The sequence below is a fragment of the Poromitra crassiceps genome (genome assembly GCF_964638095.1).
Source record: "Poromitra crassiceps genome assembly, chromosome: 3".
NCBI classification, from domain to species: Eukaryota; Metazoa; Chordata; class Actinopteri; order Beryciformes; family Melamphaidae; genus Poromitra; species Poromitra crassiceps.
In genome coordinates this window covers 13,734,530-13,755,866 of record NC_139625.1, presented here as the reverse complement: position 1 = coordinate 13,755,866, position 21,337 = coordinate 13,734,530, and the positions used below count along the sequence as shown (strand labels likewise).

Here is a 21,337-nt window from a genome sequence, read left to right as displayed (position 1 = left end):
GATTAAAAGGGAAATTCTGGTCACACCCCAGGCATCGCGTGAGAGGCCCAGCTTGTTGGGAAGAGGTATGGGCAGGGGTCTACATTACGGGGGGAAACATTTCACATAATAAAGACTTTTAATTGGCACAACAGATACTATAGATATACAGCACATGATGGCATTGATTAAGTATTTATCAAGCTCAATTACAAAGAAATGTCAAATATTTGGTAACATATCAATAAAACCCTATATTATTAATTACAATTAAAGCATTTAGCAGACGCCCTCATTGACACTTACTTCCAATTCAATACTCCTCTGCAATGGACGTATGTATATCGTTGCCTGTCCAATACCCGTCTGTGGATTTCGCAGATGTTGCACTGTGTATCCCTCTTCTGGGCACGGGATTAAACACAGATCTCGACTGCGTGTAGTGCCGCCAATTCGAAGCAATTCAAACCCCCCTTTGTCTCTCAGTGGCGGAAAGGCAGCTTCTACTTCCATCCTGAAGTACTCCGGATCATTAGCAGCTCCTTAAAAACAAACCAACAAACAAAAACACAGACCAAACTCACAATATGTTAAACTTAACAATTCAATGTTTGTTTTAACGGACAAACAAGAAACACCTTTTAGAGCACTGTTTCTAAACCAATGGTCTGTGGCATAATTACAGGTGGTCCATGAGAAAATGTTTTACAAGTTTATTTTATTTTTGACCTGTGTTAAATGTATAAAAAATAATTAAGCGATATTTCACAAGTTCATTAAATTTAAGAAAACTGTTTAACCAACAGTCGTAGTGTGGGAAAAAGCTTGAAATTAAATAATTTGTGTTAAGGGCTTGATATACTTAGTTGTGCGCTGTGTCGCGCCAAAAAATAGCTGATATCCATGCGCACCGCATTGTGAGCTTGTAGATCTGCTATTGTTGGTGTGTGACACCAGCACACAACCAAGCATAACTAAATATTAATATAACATTTCTAATAAAATAGAAGTGACTGTGGTATGCCTTCTTATATACTATATTGTTGTGTGGTGGGGTGGTCCTTGAGTATTGTTTGAAATATGCTAGTGGCCCAGAGCCACAAAAAAAAGGGGGAGGGGGGGGTTGGAGGGTTGAGAACCATTGTTTTAGTCTAGTATACCAAGTACAATCTTACCTTCAAAACATATCCTCTTCTCACCAAGTCCAGCAGCTGTCAGGTCTAACTTCTCAAATTTTGGTGGGACAGTGTCACACAAGTGATCACTCAGGCACAGGAAGGGATGGGTATATCTGGCTGGTCTCTTCACAGCTGGTGGTTGGAGGGAGGACAGACCAGGTTTATTAATACAGTTAACTAAATCTAAAGAAATAACGAAAAGTAGAATTGAAAAAACATTTTAGTTAACTGAAATAAAAACAAAAATGACGCTGTACAAAACTAACTAAAACAAACTAATATCATAGAAAATGTTGTTCGTTTTAGTCTTTGTCAAGATTTCATACATAAGCTTAATATTTTGGGTCGATATGAAATCGTATCTTCCAATATTTTTAGCTGTCAGTTTTAAGCCCTGTTGTCAAAAACCTTGACCAAAAATAGTGAAAATAGCAGATCTTGTACAGTTTGTGGCAAAGGCTGTACTAAATTGGCTCATCTAAAAACACATGAGAACTCATACAGGGGAAAAGCCCTTTACTTGTACAGTACGTGGCAAAGGCTGGAGTCAAATGAGTCATTTAAAAATACACATGAGGACTCATACAGGGGAAAAGCCCTTTACAAAACTTAAATTCAAGACAAAAAGTCAAAATGAAATAAAAAATAAAAACTCTAATAACCTTGGGTCAGACGTGTTGTTGCAGACCGTTGAGTAACTGGAGTTGGACGCCGTGGCGTTGCTCCACGCCCACGCCTGTATGGGGCAAACAGTCTCGCCACCTCTGCTTCAGCATAAAAAAAAGCAAAATAAGTAAAGCATTAGAAATTACACATTTGATTGTTTTCATTGGCTATGCTGTCACCTTTGGCTGGATTTAAGTGACGTGCGCCTGCTTGCAAGCCAGTCCGTTTACATTATGTAGCTAGGTCGCCAGTAGCCCCATAACGTGACGCTGCTATTGTACTCTGCTACTGTACTCCGATAATATTCTCGTACAGCAGTCATAGTCACACAGCGTTCAAATCCTCAATAGGTGGAAAACGCTGTAAAAAAAGCTCTCCTACCTGTATCCGACCTCCGATTGCAGATCCGAAGATATGATAGTCCGCCTAGTGAAGCCAGTAATTTATCCGGCGCTGTTAAAATTATACTGCTTGCGTGAAACAACCGTTTAGAAGCAGTCTTTGTACAGCCTGCGCTGAATTTACCGCAGGGTGTGTTTGATCTCACCATCATGGTGCACCGCTTGCACGCAGCGAGCAAACAACACATGCAGTCACATGGAGACGGCTGTCAGTGATCAATGCAAATCCAGCTCACCTGGGAAGCAAAACATGTCATGAAATACTCAAATTCCCACGGTTCCTGTGGGCACTAGGAAGCTTCTCCTGTCCTCAATACGGCACAGGCTGTGCAAAGACTGCTTCTAAACGGTTGTTTCACGCAAGCAGTATCATTTTAACAGCGCCGGCTAAATTACTAGCTTCACTAGGCGGACTATCATATCTTCAGATCTTCAATCGGAGGTCGGGTAGGGGTAGGAGAGCTTTTTTAACAGCATTTTCCACCTATTGAGGATTCGAACGCTGTGTGACAATGACTGCTGTACGAGAATATTATCAGAGTACAGTAGCAGCGTCATGTTATGGGGCTAGGTCGCCAGTGTTGCCAACTCTTTTCCAAGCTAAGGCGCTATTGGCGCCTAAAGGCAAAATCCGTTCAATTCAACACATTTACATACACCCTGGTCAGAAAATGGACCCAGATTTGGCGCTAGGCGCATTTTGGAAATCGACAAATGTGCTAAGTTAGCAACACTGTAGCGTTAGTTAGCTATCCAGCCCACTAATGTTAGCTAGCCTAGGCCTGATTATAGCTAGCTACTTGTCGTGTCCGACTAGGCTAGGCTATTTAATGTTAGCTAGCTAGCAAAACAGACTGGCCGCCATTAGCTCTAGCTAGTACACTTACCTTGAGTTGGATTCATCATTGATAAGCGTGGAGAAGCATCAGCTTGAGCTTCACCAGCAATGACGGGCTGTCTGTCGGGTTGAGGAGTCGCAGGCATGGCTTCTAAAAGTTGTGCTGCCTCTCTGAGGAGCTCTGCCATTGATTTACCGCTCTCAGCCATCTTGTGTAGTGTGTGTTCTCGTTCAATTCTCTACCTCTGTCCACAATACTGCCGTGACATGAGGTTACTGCGAATTCCCTCTGCCGCCTCGATCATATCTGGCCAATCAGATGCAATCTTACTGCATCACGGCGTACCAATCACGACAAGCTTTCATGCCGGCGAATGGAAACAGACAAAGAACTTGGATTAATAAGAACCGAAAAACTATAGACTACTCCATTGCAACAGCAGTGGCCAGTAATATCCGCCATTTTGGACCGTAGGTGACTGCCGTAATGAGGCCAGTAAATCGTCCCGCAGGACAAATATCTAGCAAAATAACGTCTAACCATATTCTCTTTCCTAATGTTGTGCCAAAAAGTGATTAGCTGTAGGTTGTGTCGTGGTTCTGTGCTGCTTGCCCACGGTGTAACGGTCCAAAATGGCGGCCGCGCTGTTGTAAAAAAAAGTACCGTATGTCAACTCTATCAATCCAAATTCTTTGAAACAGATCACACAGCATCGACGTAACTTTCAACTCCAGTAGGTGGCGGTAATGCACAAAAAGCTGTTTGCCGCCATAAAACAATAGAAGAAGACGTAACTTCCGCCTTTACGTTCGGGACAGCATGGCGTTAGCAGAACTCGTTTCAGCTCTCAATAATTTAGCAGACGATTTAGAGAATCATCAAGCATCAGCAACTGATGTTTGTGATAGGGTGAAAACCATCTCAGAGAGGGTGGAAGAACTTTCTGCCTTCACAGGTCTCGACACCTCAGGTGTTCTAATTAAATTGACACAGGTGTTACAGGCTCTCCCAGTGGCAAGGCGAGTAGGAAGACCTACCATTGAGATACCCGCCGAGGCTATAGAGTGGTACCTTTGTCATGGTTTCAAAATTCGAGAAATCGCGGCCCTGTATGGAGTCTGCAAAAATACCATTCTCAATAAAATGCAGCAAAATGGTCTAAGGTAAGAATTCTTCTACCACTCTGTAATGTGTGCTTTGCCTTGTCTAGTGTTGAAGTGATGTAGCCTAGTCCTGAGCTGTTTCTAGGTAGTCTCTTGCCCTGTTGGGACTCTTTCTGCTAGCTATGCTAATAGCTAACAGGAAAAGTCGCAACGGGGCAAGGTGTAGAGGCCATTTACACCTGGCGTTAACATGCGTTTTCTGTCATCAGATTGCAATCATATTGTGTTTTATCACTGGACATGCCAGGTGTAAACACCCCCAAAACGCATTGAAGAAGGATTGCAATCTGATCGGCCAAACCACCTCCGGAGGTGGTCAGGGATGCATTGTGTGTGTACACATTGAACACAAGTGTAAATGCAATGTGTCCTCTCAATCTGGATACAGCAACTTTATGCGGATTGAGAGGACAACCATTTCTGCAATCTGATTGCAATCAGATTGCAGAAAATGCATGTTAACGCCATGTGTAAATGGAATCAGGCTGAAGTGATAAAATACAATCTGATTGCAATCTGATGGCAGAAACCACATGTTAACGCCAGGTGTAAATGGCCTCGTAGTCTCGTACATGAAGCCCGATTTATACTTCGTGGTGCGATGGTATTTGGGCATTCTTATACCTCTGATAGAAACCTCTGTTGTCAGCAAGTTACATAGCCTATTTCAGCAAAACCCTATTGCAACAATGATTTACCTCGCTTGTTATGTCTGGGGTCATCTTAACGTCTACTCGTGCTTTTGTGTGCCACCCCAGACGGATCCGCTCGCTATGCCGACCACCCGCAGTGCCGACGGCCCACAATGCCCACAGCCCAACACATTTATCACTCAACTCGTCAAGCGTCCCACGTTCGGTTTAGGGTTATGTGTGGGGTGGGAGAGGTTAGGTTTAGGGTTAATGTCTGGGGTGGTTTAGGCGTGGGGGTGGGAGAGGTTAGGGTCCCGGGGAGGTTAGGTTTAAGCGTGGGGGGTGGGAGAGGTTATAGGTTTAGGTGTGGGGGCTGGGAGAGGTTAGCTCCAGCCGGTCCACCGACACGCTGCACGGCGCCTCGCTCAGCTAGTTCTGCTTGTGGCATTGCGGCCTGTCGTCACTTAGCGGCACCCCCAGACAGTTTTAAGTTGGTCACCAGAACCAGTGATGTGTGTTTTCAATGAATCTAACATGGTTAACATGGAAGAATCTGGAGCACACGGGTCACTGGTGAGAAGGTTTCTTTAATAGGCTAAGTGCACCAACATTTCGACGCAACGCGTCGCCAGGATGAAGACGCGTTGCGTCGAAATGTTGGTGCACTTAGCCTATTAAAGAAACCTTCTCACTAGTGACCTGTGTGCTCCAGATTCTTCCTTTGTTGTGATATCCTCCTGTTCTGAGAAGCACCAACCTCCCTCTTTTGGGGAGCTGAAGCGCAAGAGATTTCCTTCTTCATGGTTAAAATGGAGTTTAAAGTTCAATGGGTTTATAGGAGGGGGGCGTGTCTGATGAAATAAATATCACATATCTAAATATTGAATCAAGCAACTTAAAACCTGCCAGGGGTGCACACAAAAGCCCAAGTATGTTGTTAAATTGACCCCAGAAGTGTTTTAACGTGAAATACCCCTTTAATATGGACCTTGTTTTCTCCTCTGTTAGTGTGTCAGCCATGTATTCAAATGTCACAGATGCGCAGCTGGATACTCTGGTGCTGGAGATCCACAGAGCGCACCCACAGTGTGGATACCGCATGATGAGAGCGTATCTTCGCACAAGAGGTCATCTCATGCAAAGTAGGTTACTTGTTAAAGCATCAGTCCTCCCATATAGAGACACTGCATGTAATAGGCCACGCCCATCACGGGGGAAGAGCGCCGTTCATTTCCACACACCAGCGTAATTTTCCTTGAATTAAACATAGCTAAAAGCTGTTGTGTGGTGGGCTGCGCAGAAAACAAATGTAAAAAATCGACAGTTAAAGTTTTTTTGTACTCCTGAGCAAAACAAGGAAGCCATTGAGAATTGGTGAGAAGAAAAATGTGGATCTAGCTGTCAAGAAGTAAGTTGGAGTGTTCATCTTCCGTATATACGATCTTTTGATGCAACACGCAACCATGCACGTGACATAGGAGAACGCCAGGATTGGACAGGAGTTTGTGTTTTCCCCCGTCTTGGGCGTGGTTTCTGAATGATGACGCGTTACGCAGTGTCTCTATGATTGTATCCCATTAAATATTCCACCATTTCAAGATAATTATTTAATCTAAATAATTAATAGATTAATCACAAGTGTTATTATTATTATCCATTCATAGCCTATCGCATATCCTGTCATACAATTCAATTACATCTCTTTCCCTTTACCATGTCAAGTTGCAAGAGTGCGCAAATCACTCCAAAGAGTGGACCCAGAGGGCACAGAATTTCGAGCTCTGGCCAACCGGACACTATATCGCCGGCAATATAATGTTGCAGCACCAAATTTCATGTGGCATATAGACGGAAATCACAAATTAATCCGGTAGGTAACCCCTAAACCCTTGTGTGGCCTTGCCTGCCCTGTAGGTGTGCGCACAATGTCTCCCTCTGTCTCTCTCTCTCCCTCCCTCTCCCTCAGTCTCTCTTGTGAGCCTCAGACTGATTACATCATCACTGATGATGTGTGTGTGTGTGTGTGCATGTCTGTCTCTTGTGTCTGTGTGTGTGTGTGCGCGCACGAGTGTGTGTATATGTGCATCACTGATGATGTCACAATGCCTCTGACATCACTGATGTCATCACTGATAAACTGATGTCACAATTTATGACATCATCACTGTGAATTTATGACATCACTGATGATGTCATCAGTGGGACAGAGACACAGAGCCCCAGCTCCCACTGATGTTGCGGACTTTGTGGTCCTGTTAGCTTATGTGGACTTTTTACTGCAGAATAACTGTTACTGTTCCAGTGAACTGCACCTTATGTACATTTTTGCATAGGAAGCTATTTTTGCTTTTGCTAACCTCATGTACAGTACATACCTGCTACTATGCTATGTATATATCTCTTGATTAGCTGACCTGTCTATCTCTACCCTCCTCTTTCCTTTTCACAAAAACTACAAAATGGTGGCGCTTGCAAGAAAAAAAGATTTTCACCCACTTCTTTAAACATGTAAACCTGTGATGTGACACAATGGATGTGACAATAAAGTTGATTCTGATTAAAATTTTAACCTGAATCTTTGGTCAGTTTACTCATGCTAACCTTTTTTTTGCCTCAAAATAAGCTGGCGATTCGTCATCCACGGTGGGATTGATGGTTTCAGCCGCCTTGTGGTGTTCCTGACGCCTGCCACCAACAACCGTGCTGAGACAGTACTTCATGCTTTCCTTGGTGCTGTCAGGCAATATGGTTTGCCATCTCGTGTGAGATCTGATAAGGGAGGTGAAAACATTGAGGTGGCCCACTTCATGGTCCAAACCCAGGGAGTAAACCGCAATTCCCATATAACTGGGAGGAGTGTGCACAACCAGAGGTAAATTAAATGATTCACTTAATTGTATACACATCAACCCAGTATAGGCCTACACATTACACATAAAAACATGGTGAAATATTTATACCATAACATTAAGTTTTTACAGTGTTCAAGAACTTGATACATGCAGGTATTTAAAAAATTTAAAGTGGGTTGGCACTGTGGAACTATACGAGGCATCAGCCGAGCAGCATTTTGGTAAACAAACTGCGTTTCCGTTTGTAAACTTCAATGGGACCCTATGGAGTGAGCCTTGAGTGCTCACTCTAGTCTAGCCCCAGCTGTGCGGTGTAGATTTTTAAAACTGCAACAGTTTGTTTGGCACAACTCATACTAGTTAACTGCTGCGGTTCCGAGTGTTTTGCGGTGATTTGTTGTTGTGACGTCACGCTGATTCCTCGTATAGTCATTTCTGTAATGTTATACTTGTAATGTTAATGTCCATGTGTAATGATCAAAGGTATGGTTACACATGGACATGCCTTATTTTTTTAACTTTTTCTCTTTAATGTTTGTTGATGTTGCACCATGGTCATGCCTTATTTTTGCATATTTGTCTTTAATGTTCTATCAATGTTACTACTGCTGCTATAGTATAAAATACAAGGTAACCTGCTATTGCTGCTATAGTATACTCGATTCCTAGGCTCACCGGCTGCGCGGCCTCGCCCATCCTTCAGCTCGCATTCGTAGCTCGGCTGCTGCGCGGCGGCTGTGTGGCCAATGAGACCAGCATCACTGATGATGTCAGATTTATGACATCACTGATGATGTCACAGTGGGATTTATGACATCACTGGTTTGATTTGATTTATTCTGATCCCCATTAGCCTATGCAAAGCATTAAGCTACTCTTCCTGGGGTCCACATAGAACATTAAACATACATTTACAAACAAGACAATCAAATAAGCAAAAATAATACAACACAAAATAAAATAGAGACCAACACAAAAGAGGCTACTGTTCTTACATAAGTTACATAAATTACCAGCCAGAAAGAAGCTATTGGTTTGCATTTAAGAAGTAGCATCTCAGTCTAATTTACATGAATGACCAACCTGACAAGAATACTGGGATTTATGACATCACAGTGGGAGAGACAGAGAAACGGATAGAGCCCTAGCTCCCATTTATATACTGACTGATACCCAAGGTTTCCGCACATAATGGTTATGCCCTATTTGCACATTTATATATATTTCTTTCCTCTCTCCCTTTATTGTGTTACGCTGATGTTGTTGTACAGTATTTTTTGAGAACATTACATTACATCATTTGGCAGATGCTTTTATCCAAAGCGACTTACATTAACACATTTTTGTCAGCAATAGAGCAATCAACTATGCAACACAGTCTATGACACCTACAACCTCTGAAGGAACAGTGGTACAAGTTTAGTTTAGTTTATTTTTTTAAGAAAGAGAAAGAAGTTACCGTAGATCAAGAAGGGCCCAGATGGAGCCTGAAAAGGTGTGTCTTTAGTCCCCACATACCCCACATTGCATTTAGCTGCTTTTACGTGTATGAGTAGTGACAAATAAACATTGATTTATTTTTATTCATTCTTAGAAGTTATTTTTCTTTTCTTCTTTTTTGTAGAATCGAGCGTCTCTGGCGAGATGTATACATACAAGTCTTGGACCTGTTCCACTCACTCTTCCATGCGATGGAAGCATCGGGGATGTTGGTGCCAGACAATGAAATCCATCTGTATGCTCTACACTGGGTGTTCCTGCCTTTGCTTCAGAGTCACCTTGGCAGGTTCCAAGAAGCCTGGAACTTCCACAGTCTGAGAACTGCAAATAACCAGTCACCCTACCAGCTGTGGCTACGGAATGGAGATTCTGCTGGAGATCCCCAGGCAGTAAGTAGGATCAAACTAAAGCTAGCCCCAGATGTAGTGGTTGCCTACATTATTTTGGATGTAAACAGGCTGATGATGCTAAAGTGTGTCATGGTGGCTACATGGCTCCAGTGTGTTTGTTAACAGGAAGCAACTACATGCATTCAGTTGTAGGGTAATATGCAATAATTAATTCTGACATTTTGTTAGGTTGATGCACTTTATGGTGCAACCATTGATGGTCCAGAGCTGGTGGACAGGGATGATGGAGTCCAAATCCCTGAAATCCAGTTACCCCATGACCTGACCCCAGAGGAGCTTGCAAGACTGCCCAGCCGAGATGTTCCCCTGAGCGAAGCACTTACTGTTTACAGTTCAACAGTAGAGGAGCTGGAAAACATGTTTTCATAAAATGTAATAAACACTTGAAACCAAAATAATTCTTAATCCTTTTATTGCTTAAATATAAGTTCAGCAGTCATTTTGATGTAAATGTTCAGTTTAATTTAACCTGCTTGAGTGCAAGATATGAATGACAACTACAGGGGAAGTCCTAGAAATGCACTGGATGTACATGTGTGCTTTATGTTGGCAGAGAGGAGAAGACGGGAGGACAAAATACCATGTGCCATTTTTTATGTTTGGGTTAATCAGTGTGTGAGTGTGCCATAGTAACATTTCAGCACATTGTTTTCAATGTCATTCCTTCATTTACAAAGGGTTCCAATGTCAAAATGGGACAATGTGTAACAAAGGGGACTTGGTATGTGGATGAGAGGGAAAGTCACCCCCCCCCCTGCAAAAAAACATATCTTGCACACATTGCTACTGTGCCATTGTTTGAGCTGCTCCATGTCAGTTGTTGCATGCAGCAGGGCTGAGACCATGGCGATGAAGACAAGTCATGCAGATACTGGGGACTGCTGGGCCATTTCTGCTTGGTGAAGTCCACACCTGAAGGAAAATGAACACATGTACCCACAATCCCAGTTAAACAGAGTACTGACATAATCATATCAGGATATAATGGTAACTGGTTATTGTGAAATTATTCTAGAGTAGACAAAGTGGCCATAGATGAGAGGTGATGGGAGGATTAAGAGGTTAGGGAAGTGACAGCTGATCTACAGTATCTGTGCAGCCTAGGTCCAGTCCATCTTCTCCCTGGCTGTGTGATTGAGGTCTGACAGCAACATCCTCCATGGCTGTGGTCACAATTGATGAAATGCTGACTCCATCATTGTGTCATTAAGCTGTAAACAAGAGGGAGAGAAATGTGTCAGTCATTTTGAACTGAAAAGTTACATGAATCAAGACAACCAACACAATTAAAATACAGGCAGAGCCAGGCAGGGTCTTTGTAGCTAAATAAGCTGCCACACACTTCTAGTGGCTATGTGATTATTGAGAATTATCGTTTCTATGAGCAACATAGCCTACTTTGTTATTGTGTTTTTAAGACTATGCTGCATATTCTGCCTTCAACGTTATGACAATGCATGTATTATTAGTTTTAATAAACCTTATTTAACCAGTCTTGTTGAGATGAATAGGCTATGTCTTTTTCAAGGGAGCCATGGAGGGAAATGTGTGCAACAGGGGCTTACAATAAAGTTTTTGTCAAGATAACGTGTTAGGTTTTGGTAGACTATGTCGATCTGTCTGTGTAAGAGAGGGATCTACTGGACACTGACAGCTAAATAGCTGTAACCACAGATTGTAACCCCTTCTCTCTAGTTTATCATAGGACTTGTTCAACGCTCATTAACGTTACTTATCATGGCCTAACGTTAGCCAGTTATCCAGTTAGCCAGTTATCAGCCAGTTAGGGAGACTAGCCTTCAGGTGTAACTAGCTAGTAACGTTCACTTACTAGCTTACTAGCACCCATGTCCTGCAGACCAAGATCGCTTTATGACACTTATATTCTTCTCTCCTGACTAGATCCTTGTTTGTGTTGTCTCGTTATAGCTTGGTTAATGCCGTTTACAATCTGGTTAAACAAGGCTAGTTTACCGGTAATGCTGGCTGTAGCTGGATGTCTCAGTAACGTTAAAAACTGCAACTTAACGTTACCTGTTAGTGTTCGTTGATGTCAGCTGACTCCCGCTGACGATCCCTCCAACATTGCATCTCTTATCTCATTCAAGTCTACATTCACTTCATTAATCGACGATAAAACTTTTATCAGCCACTAAAAACTTGTGATACAGGTAATTCGCTGGCATTTAAACATGGTGGAGTGGGTCAGGGTCTTGCAGACAGACCAAAGTAGCCGAGAGCAGCCGAGAGCAGAGGAGTACCCAATCAGCGAATAGGTCCGACCCTATGGTCCCGCCCCGTTTGGGTTGATTGACAGATGGCGCTGTATTGGTCCAATAATTAAATACACAATGAAATAAATAAAAACGCCAATGAAATAAATAAAAAACGCAATGAAATAAATAAAAGCTCAATTAAATAAATAAAAACCCTAATGAAATAAATAAACACACAATTAAATAAATAAAAACCCTAATGAAATAAATAAATACACAATTAAATAAATAAATACATTTATTTATTTCATTTTGTTTTTAAATTTCATTGCGTTTATTATTTATTTCATTGTGTTTTTTATTTATTTAATTATGTATTTATGATTTAATTTTTGGACCAATGTACTTGAGAAGTCATCATGAAATAGATAAAAGTGGTCATGAAAAGTCATCAATAAATAAATAAAAGAGGCAATGAAAAGTCACAATGAAATCAAAAACACAATGAAATAAATAAATGTATATATTTATTTAATTGGGTTTTTATTTATTTCATTGTGTTTTTTATTTATTTCATTGCCTGTTTTATTTATATCATGGAGTTATTTATTTATATCATTGTGGTATTTCATATATCATTGTGGTATTTCATATATAATTGTTGGGCCGATACGCTTCCATAAGAGAGAGTTCCAGGAATTCTTCGGAGGCCACGGCGATCTGCTCAAAGTGCTCCAGGATGAAGAGAAAGGCTTTGATCCTCAGGTCCTCAGGCAGTAGTAGAAGTCTACAAACTTAAAGATGCCGATGCAGTTCTCTGGGCAGAGCCGCGCCTCCCGGAACTCGCAGCAGGAGCGGACGACGCCTGTGACGCCATACACTTTGCACATCACATACAAGACATTTTCAATAATCTTCCCATAGATTAAAAAAAAAAAAAAAAAACTTTGGCATTGTACGTTGCTACAATCCACGGAGACATAGAATCTCAACGTGAATTTGAAACAAAACGTCTGCCTTTTACATGGCATTTTACATTTCTGCAAATACATTCAGATTATTTATTGATGATTTATTTATTATATTGTTACCATAAATTTGACACAATGATGGTTTGGGTTAAACTTAAATAACAAAAACTTTAAATGTGACTCACGGTCGAAATGTAGACTTTTGAAAATGACCATGACTGGGAATTGACAACGTTATTTCAATAGCAGACTGTGTGACGTGTACAATGTTGATGTGCACGGATCTACTGTACAAACGTGATAGGCAACATATTTCTGTTTCAGAAACGTGATATTCGACCTATCCGTGGATCGCATAAATGTACAGACATCTTCTTCTGGTGACCTGCAGGCTGGCTGTCCTGAAAGTCCCTAGTTTGGCTTCTTAATGCTCTGCTTATGTTAATGCAGCTCAGACCCGCTGCAGCTCCATGATGGAGTATCATCTAAAACACTTGCATGCGAGATGATAAAGGATGAATGTAGTGGAGGCTGCTGTACAACACTGGCACTGTGCTGGAAGTCCATTTGGATAAGGAATAGCTTGGCCCGGAGCATAAAAACCATCTTTACCTAGGATTTATGAACGTTTCAAGGTCCGGGCTTTTTCCTATACCAGCCTAAATACATTTAAAACGATGAACTGAGAGAGGAGGTTGAAAGCTGCAGGGCTGGAGAGAGCAGACAAAATAGAATAGAATAGAATAGAATAGAATAGAATAGAATAGAATAGAATAGAATAGAATATGACTCGGTGGTCCAACTAATGATTCCGTATCCCTTGGTTTTTCACTCACCAGGTAAATACGTAATAGTAAGTTACCATGTAATTACAGCCATAAATCCTCAGAAACTGAATGACTTGTGATTTGCGAGGTCATTATCAACATAATTCCCATACCACAAATACAAGTCGTTTAGTAATACAGAAGGTATTTCTAATAAAGTGTAGCCTAATATGAGGGATCAGCCGATCAGCATTTTGGTAAACAAACGGCGTCACGTGGAAACGGGGCCCCTATGGAGCCAGCCTTGAGTGGCTGTGCTGTTTACTAAATTCACTTCATTTTAGTTCACACAACGTTAACACGACATGCATATACATCAGACTCTTGAGCTGCTTCTGCTCACACTCAGAATGTCAAAATGTTGATGTATAGTTTTTGAGATACTAATGTTTGTTTGGCACAACTCATCCTAGTTAACTGCTGCGGGGTTCCACATTTCTGGGTGGTTGTGATGTCACGCTGATTCGTCCTATCCACCTTATTTTTGAATGCCCCACTGTAAAAAATAATTGTGCGTACAAGGTCCAGTTTAACGTGACTTATTGTTGCAGCTTGCCATTTCCTGAATGGTATTCTACTTGATTTGAAAAGATGGCCGCCTACACTTAGTCCCTTGTACCCTGGCTGAATTGAACATAACTTGGCCAATAAGTATGTGACATACAAAATAAAACAACCCGTAATATCTTAATTTTATGTAGAATGCAGAGGACATGTAACTGTTTAGTTAAACTTGCATTCCAGGAATATTGTGCTCTAAAGATGACGTTAGTGGCTCGAGACTGTTTCGTCCTGAAACCCACATAGGTTGCGCCAGGCGTAACCTATGTGGGATTCGAAATAACGCATCCGAGATAGAAAACGTTATGAATACAGCCACGTTATAAACAACAAACTAACGCTGGTGATCCGTATGGAAACAGTGTTACTTGAAATGGTTAAAAGTTATATCAATTTGGTCATTCAGTGGCGTTTTACTGCCATAACTAATATTAGCCACAGCAGCGATTACCCATGAATGCACTGCGCTCTTAAAGGGATATTTATCGACAAGATTTTTGCCAAGCTGGACCTGATTAGTGATTTGCTCCGTTCGCCCAGACGGGTGTCAAGCTGTCAGCAACAAGGCTGGGAGGATCACACCGGAAGAAGCACCCATCAGCAGATCAGGCAAAAATGGCCGCCAAAAATAAGGTGGATACCTTTGGGCTCTGGGATTTAGTGAGGGATTTTAGTAATTCAGCTTAAGTATTAACCTACTCACAGATGCAATTACTTGGTAACTGACTACCAGGTACTCCTAACTAAAACAACTTGGTTATCCTTATGTTATGGTTATGGTTTCGGGTTTGATATAGAAATGTAAGTTCCATTGGCCTCATTGCTCATTTTAATTCTATATCAGGGTTAACCAAACCCACTAAAACAAAATTGAAATCCAGGATAATAATAACAATAAAATGCATGCTGAATCCAAAATCGTCAGATCGAAAAAAGTTCTGGTTGGGCTTCCTAACCACTGACCCCAATATATGACCAATGGATATGCATTCCACAAGCTGTCGTCAGTCTTGTGGTATGAGGTATTTTGCATTGTTTACAAGAACTATGGTGCCGCGTCTATGTGCCGACAGGCCGCAGTGCCGACAGGTCGCAATGCCGATAGCCCACAAGCAGAACCAGCTGAGCGAGGCGGCGTGCGTGTCGGTGGAGCTAACCTCTCCCAGCCCCCACGCCAAACCTAACCTCCCCCATGCCTAAACCTAACCTCCCCCAGACCCTAACCTCTCCCACCCCCACGCCTAAACCTAAGGTCGGCATTGCGGGTGGTCGGCATAGCGGGCGGGCCCCAGAACTATACGGGTCACCTACCCTTTGAAATGTGCACTTCGTTACTGCAGCAAACGAGCGGCGATCCCACTGGATGTTTTCTGCACAACATCTCATGTGTGTTCAAAACCCCCCTCCTGAAACACACAGAGAACTTGGCCCCGGGTCGGACTCATTTAAGAAATAAAGAAATTAAAATGTGTTAAACATCAGAGCCGATCCGGAATGCGCGTTTAAAGGAATCAGAATGAGCCGGCAGCCCCGCTGCGCCCATGGGGCCGTGGCGGGAAATGTTTTATGTCCTATGTTTGTCCAAATGCATTCTTTTGATTATGACTATAATATGAATCTGATCGCACACATCTGCTGGAGACGCTCAAACTGCGAGTGCCTTCCTTTGCCCTCTACGGCGTTCCTTCAGTCTTTGATGCTCCTCTGGACGACCGTAACTAATGACAACAATATCCCGAATGGTACTGCCCATCTTCTAATACTTTAACGTTTTAACGCCCAGCACATGATGATTTTATTGACTATATGACATGCGGCCATTGCTTTGGCAGCAGCGTCCTGTGTCCGTCTTACTTGCTTAGTAGTGGCTGTGCGAACAGTTTACAAGGACAAAGAAGGACAAGGAGACTTTATAATGAATTCTTGGCTCCTAATGAGTAAAAAGACCTTAAAATGAAAATGTCATTTCAATTTAATGGGGGTGTGTCATCCCCATCCTCTCTGCCCTCCTCCCTCCCCTATCTGTCTCGTTGTCTGCTGCCTATAGCTCTCTGCTCAAAATATCCTCCTGACACTGAGTTACTACTGTATGTGTGTGGCCCACAGTTGGGTTTACAGTGACTGTCATTGTTTTACAGCATAACCATATAAAAATATGGACGTAGCCTCCGACGCATTGGTTTGTGGACTCCCGTTTTGAAGCCTCGAGTTTGGCATTTTGACCGCCGCCATCTTGGTTATTTGGAGCCAGATGCAGCTAGCGCCAGATGGGGTTTCCAACAACGCAGCCTGCTATTGGTCCCAATCAGCGAGCTGCACGGTCACTATACAGGTGAGGCGACCTGTCAATCACACCCCAAAATATAGTCTGCATTATCTATTTTACTGAGTGGAGTGGAGATACACACTCCCACAACACTAGAGCCAGTAGGCTACTGCTGACTTACGTCTACCTGGCTTTAAAACAAACCTAGGTAAGTGCTCTTTTAAATTTATCGGGGCTAAAAATTGGAACATGTTGCCCCTCCACTTAAAGTGTACAAGCAGCCAAGGTGTTTTCAAGAAGAAGGTCAAATTGTGGCTTCTTGAACAAGTCCTTGTCTAAGCTCTGATGTACAGCTTCTTTTGTGTATTTTGATATGTATGTTTCTCATCTCTCATTGCATAAATCATACTGTATTGAATGCTTCTGTTAATTATTTTATGTTTATATTGTTGTTGTTGTTTTTTTATCTACCTGTTTTAGACCAAGGACTACAATGGAAATAAGTCTTGACTTTATTGTGCTTTATCCTTGATGTTATTCTTTGAGATACGTGTCTGTACTTTGTTTAGTACACTGTATTTCAATTTGTAACCGTCAAATCAAATCAAATCAAATCAAATCAAATCAAATCAAATCAAATCAAATCAAATCAAATACTATAAATGGGACCATCATTTACAAAATGAACATCATGCTGTCTGAAAAAGTCTGAAAAAGACTTGAAACTATAGCTACGGTAAATAAACTCATTAGGAAAGTGTTTATTGAGGTCATACATCAAATGAGAAGTCGGGTCATTTTCCTATTGACTTCCATACAATCTGACTTTGTTTTGCAGCCAGTGGAGTCACCACCTGCTGGCCATTAGAAAGAATACAGGTTTAAGGCACTTCCTCAATCGCTTCACTTTTCAGAAATTGCAGGTTGCCCCTTGAAGAGAAGGCACAAGATGATTTGTCGCAAAATGCCACTCACACAAAAAACATGAGCGCATATGTTTATGACATCAAGGTGGAGAAGATCTACTGCAGTGTTCTATCAAAACTTTTAGATTGTTTTTATAGTACGGTCATGTGATATCAAAAAAAATATACAGTACACTGCACAGTCTTAACAAGACAAGCTCTATACCAGCATCTTTTGCACAGTCACAAACTCTTTCAGAAACCCGATCCTTGCCATACCATTTTATTAATGTACTTTACAACCATGGCTCCGCAAAAAGAAAAATGAGGGTTGGGGGCACGGTGGCCAGGGGCACGGCCAGGGATTTCGGGCCCCATGAAAGGAAAAATTTTGGCCATTTGAAGCCCAATTGAGAGGAATATCTAATTTTAAATTAATATTCAGCTTAGACTATTGTAATGTCATCATTTGCCTTTTCTCAATCACCTCCATATCACCTATACCAACACAATGCTGCTCTCACCTTAATCAGTTAGGACTGATGTTAGGACAGTTAGATGTTAGGACAGTTAGGACTGATGTTAGGACAGTTGGTTCATTGGATGGGGCCAGGGGCGGAGGGGCTGCTGCATGATCTGATTCAGCATCTGTTGTTAGGCAAGGGCCACAACATATTATTTAGTATGAATGGTTTGCAAAAAATGCCCTGCATTGATTAATATTGGCTAGACTAGTCTAGGAGGAGGGAAATGTAAACACTGAATTTTCTGTGAAGTAAGCCTATTTCCACTAAGGACTAACAGGGTAATTTCCAGTAGTTAACAAAAGTTGAATAATATTCACCACTAAAGATGGCAGGGCAGACTGGACAGTTCTCTCTGGTTAACACATGGCAGAGCTGTGATTCAGTCATGTATCTCGGCCTCAGACTGTCACTACCAGCTCGCCCAAATACAGATCCATCCACAGACAGCACTGCACAGCACACCCACCTTCCTTCTTGCCTTAAAACTGAGTGAGGAACCTCTTTTCTCTCTGCTCTCTTTCTTTTTTTGCCAGCCTGACTTTGCTTTTACAAGCTGCTTCGACATGTTTTGTGCAGGCAGCAGCTCCTTCTCTGACTGCAGGAATCTCAACAGTTCGCTCCTCTCTGCATGGCTTGGGGGCGTGGCTGAGACAGCCAGCCAGGCAGGGAGAATCATCCACGTTTTCCTCCCCGTTACCGCGCCCCTGGCGGTGGCGCAGTGGTAGCACTGTCGCCTCAGAGCAAGAAGTTCCTGGTTTCGATTCCCGCCTGGGATGCTGAGGGTGTGTCCCCATCCCCAGTGCCCAGGCGCGGACTGCATAATCGGGCACGTCGGGCAAATGCCCGGTGGCCTGGCCTGGCCTGGCCTGAGAAAAAAAAAAAAAAAAAAAAAAAAAAAAAATTGGTGCTCGCAGTCAGGCCACTCACTGAACAGCAGGCGCCGCCTACTGGTTTACTAGTGGTTTTATTACTTTATTCAGGGTTAAAAAAACTATTTTTTTCGATTTTCAGACGGCAGCCCGTCTTTATTGTCACACAACACACTACAACACATGCACGGAGGGCCACAACACACACATGCTGACGACGGTGGCCGGTGAAATTTGTCCTCTGCATTTAACCCATCCTGGCTTTGTCCTTTCCTCCTGGGGCAGGCCAGGAGCAGTGGTCGCTTTCTCGTACAGCGCCCGGGGACCGACTTCGGATGTTGTCGTCACTGGTCGGATGACGATGACGATCTGATCTTCTGCATGTTTTTTTTTAGTGGGGGGGGGGGGTTATATACGGAGGAACCCCCCTGGGGGAGCACGGGGAGAACATGCAAACTCCACACAGACAGAAAGGCCCTTACGACGAGATACCCCACCTGGGCAGTAGGCACTGAAGATATGGGGGGGAAGCACAACCACAGCGCCCACAGTGTCCCAGGCGAGAATCGAACTCAGGACCTTCTGACTGCGAGGCGACAGCTCTACCACTGAGCCACCGTGCCCCCTCTAAGTGGGTGCATCTCATTGTAAAATTGGACTCGGCCCAAATTGGGCTTCAAACGGCCCAAATTGGGCTTCAAACGGCCCAAATCTGGCTACAAACGACCCAAATTGGGCTTCAAACGGCCCAAATCTGGCTTCAAATGGCCCAAATTGGGCTTCAAACGGCCCAAATTGGGCTTCAAACGGCCCAAATTTTTCGCTGCAGCCCGTATCGGCCTGGCCTGCTTGGTATCTAATGCCCGGCCTGAATTAGGATCCCAGTCCGCCCCTGCCAGTGCCTATTCACCTTATGTTCAGACCTTACAGTGGGCCAAATTCTTCCGGGTCCTTTTAACACTTCCGGCGGTCACGGCGCAAAATAAGAGAGTTGTTTTTGGAGCGGACAGTGCAGGGGATAAAATAAAGAATGCAGCCTACTTTGAGCCGGTAGCCTACACAGCAAGCAAGCGAGTATCCACTGTTAGCCAGGTCAGATAACGTTATCGTCGACGAGCACTTTCTTGTAAAACATACCTGGACTCCAACAAAGAAAACTTCAGATAGTTTTCTCTCCTCCGAGTTGCGCTCGAGCCACTTACGTCAATAAGACCCGCATACGTTAACGTAATTCCCTGGAATGCGAGACTTAACGAGCCAGTTACCGTAAATTCCGGACTATAAGCCGCGGCTTTTTTCCCGTTTTTTGGCCCCTGCGGCTTATATAACGGTGCGTCTTATCTATGGATTTTTTCAGAAAAAAAAAAAAAAAAAAAAAAAATCTCTCTTTTTTAGCACTCTTTCTAACTATAAATCCACTTCTGTTTTAATTTCCTCTCTTGCCCTCTTTTCACCACACCGCGGACACTGTGTGCACTGTAAAAATAAACAACGGTGGTGTTGTGTTATGTTGTTTTGTTGAAATGTTGTAATACGGTAAATGGGAGCTTCCTCAAACAGCCATCTCTTCCCGACAATCCCCTCTGTGCGTGACCACTTACATATGGTAATTACGGTAAGCAAACGGCCACTCGGGCAACAACTCCCTCCCCCGACTACCAGGAGAAAATCACAAACTTCGGTGAATTCACACAAAGGAAGATCAAGGAATATTCACAACAAGACGAGCAGTAGAAGCAACACTCTCACTTACCATGGGGAAGGTACGCAGAAATTCACACGAGGCAGCTTTCAAGTTGAAAGCAGTCAATCTCGCATTAAAAGAGAGCAGCCGCCGATCAAACAGAGCAGCCGCGCGTAACCTGGGCAAAAGGGACTGTCCGTCCGGGGGAGAACTACTGAACAACTCCCTCCCGACTATCAGGAGAAAATCACAAACTTCGGCGAATTCACACAAAGGAAGATCACGGAATATTATAGGAGTGTGAAAACATCCACAATTACCAACGGGTTCCAAAACGCTGGACTGCTGCGGGATGAAGAGGATGACGCCACGGGGACTGCCCCCTAGTCCGATACCTCACGAGTCCGATACCTCACGAGTCCGACACCTCATGGTTTTGGGTTAGGGTCTGGGGGAGGTTAGGTTTAGGCGTGGGGGTGGGAGAGGTTAGGTTTTGGGTTAGGGTCTGGGGGATGTTAGGTTTAGGCGTGGGGGTGGGAGAGGTTAGGTTTTGGGTTAGGGTCTGGGGGAAGTTAGCCTCTTTTTTCGGACTCGTGAGGTGTCGGACTCGTGAGGTATCGGACTCGTGCCATGGCACCTGAAGGAGAGAGGAGAGTGGTTGACGAAGCCACCCTGAACCTGTTCGTTTCCGACACTGAAGATGAGGACTTTGGTGGTTTCAGTACGCAGGAAGAAGAGGAAGACGAGGATTAGTGACTTGACTTCTCTGGTTACAGGTTTGCTGCACATATACGGTAGCCTATTGTTGTGTGATTTTGTCTGGGGATTAGTGACCTGACTTTTGTTTTGTTTTGTTGAAATGTTAATAAATGGGAGCTTCCCCAAACAGCG

The 21,337-nt window shown here is 43.1% G+C and overlaps 1 protein-coding gene and 2 long non-coding RNA genes across 3 annotated transcripts; 1 reads left to right on the top strand and 2 right to left on the bottom strand.

Annotated features, from left to right (window-relative positions):
• Window positions 1-336: 336 nt before the first annotated feature.
• On the bottom strand, window positions 337-1,927 carry LOC310772807. The gene is made up of 3 exons (XR_014552520.1): window positions 1,820-1,927; window positions 1,155-1,289; window positions 337-521 (listed from the first exon to the last, which is right to left on the bottom strand). It is a non-coding gene; the product is annotated as an uncharacterized lncRNA (long non-coding RNA).
• A 1,954-nt stretch (window positions 1,928-3,881) lies between these two features.
• LOC310772794 (uncharacterized protein) lies at window positions 3,882-9,995 on the top strand. The gene is made up of 6 exons (XM_083632716.1): window positions 3,882-4,226; window positions 5,867-6,000; window positions 6,581-6,728; window positions 7,482-7,730; window positions 9,335-9,599; window positions 9,789-9,995. Exons 1-6 carry the CDS (start codon window positions 3,883-3,885, stop codon window positions 9,987-9,989), a joined length of 1,341 nt encoding a protein of 446 aa, XP_083488842.1. The 5' UTR covers window position 3,882; the 3' UTR covers window positions 9,990-9,995.
• A 38-nt stretch (window positions 9,996-10,033) lies between these two features.
• On the bottom strand, window positions 10,034-11,830 carry LOC310773726. Its single transcript, XR_014552556.1, has 3 exons — window positions 11,655-11,830; window positions 10,707-10,831; window positions 10,034-10,532 (listed from the first exon to the last, which is right to left on the bottom strand). It is a non-coding gene; the product is annotated as an uncharacterized lncRNA (long non-coding RNA).
• Between the last annotated feature and the right edge of the window lie 9,507 nt (window positions 11,831-21,337).

Excerpts from the sequence above, each read along its gene's own strand:
- LOC310772794 (XM_083632716.1), top strand. The coding sequence starts at position 3,883 with ATGGCGTTAGCAGAACTCGTTTCAGCTCTCAATAATTTAGCAGACGAT. Across the intron at positions 6,001-6,580 it reads AAGAGGTCATCTCATGCAAA|TTGCAAGAGTGCGCAAATCA; the intron begins GTAGGTTACTTG and ends TACCATGTCAAG. Across the intron at positions 7,731-9,334 it reads AGGAGTGTGCACAACCAGAG|AATCGAGCGTCTCTGGCGAG; the intron begins GTAAATTAAATG and ends TCTTTTTTGTAG.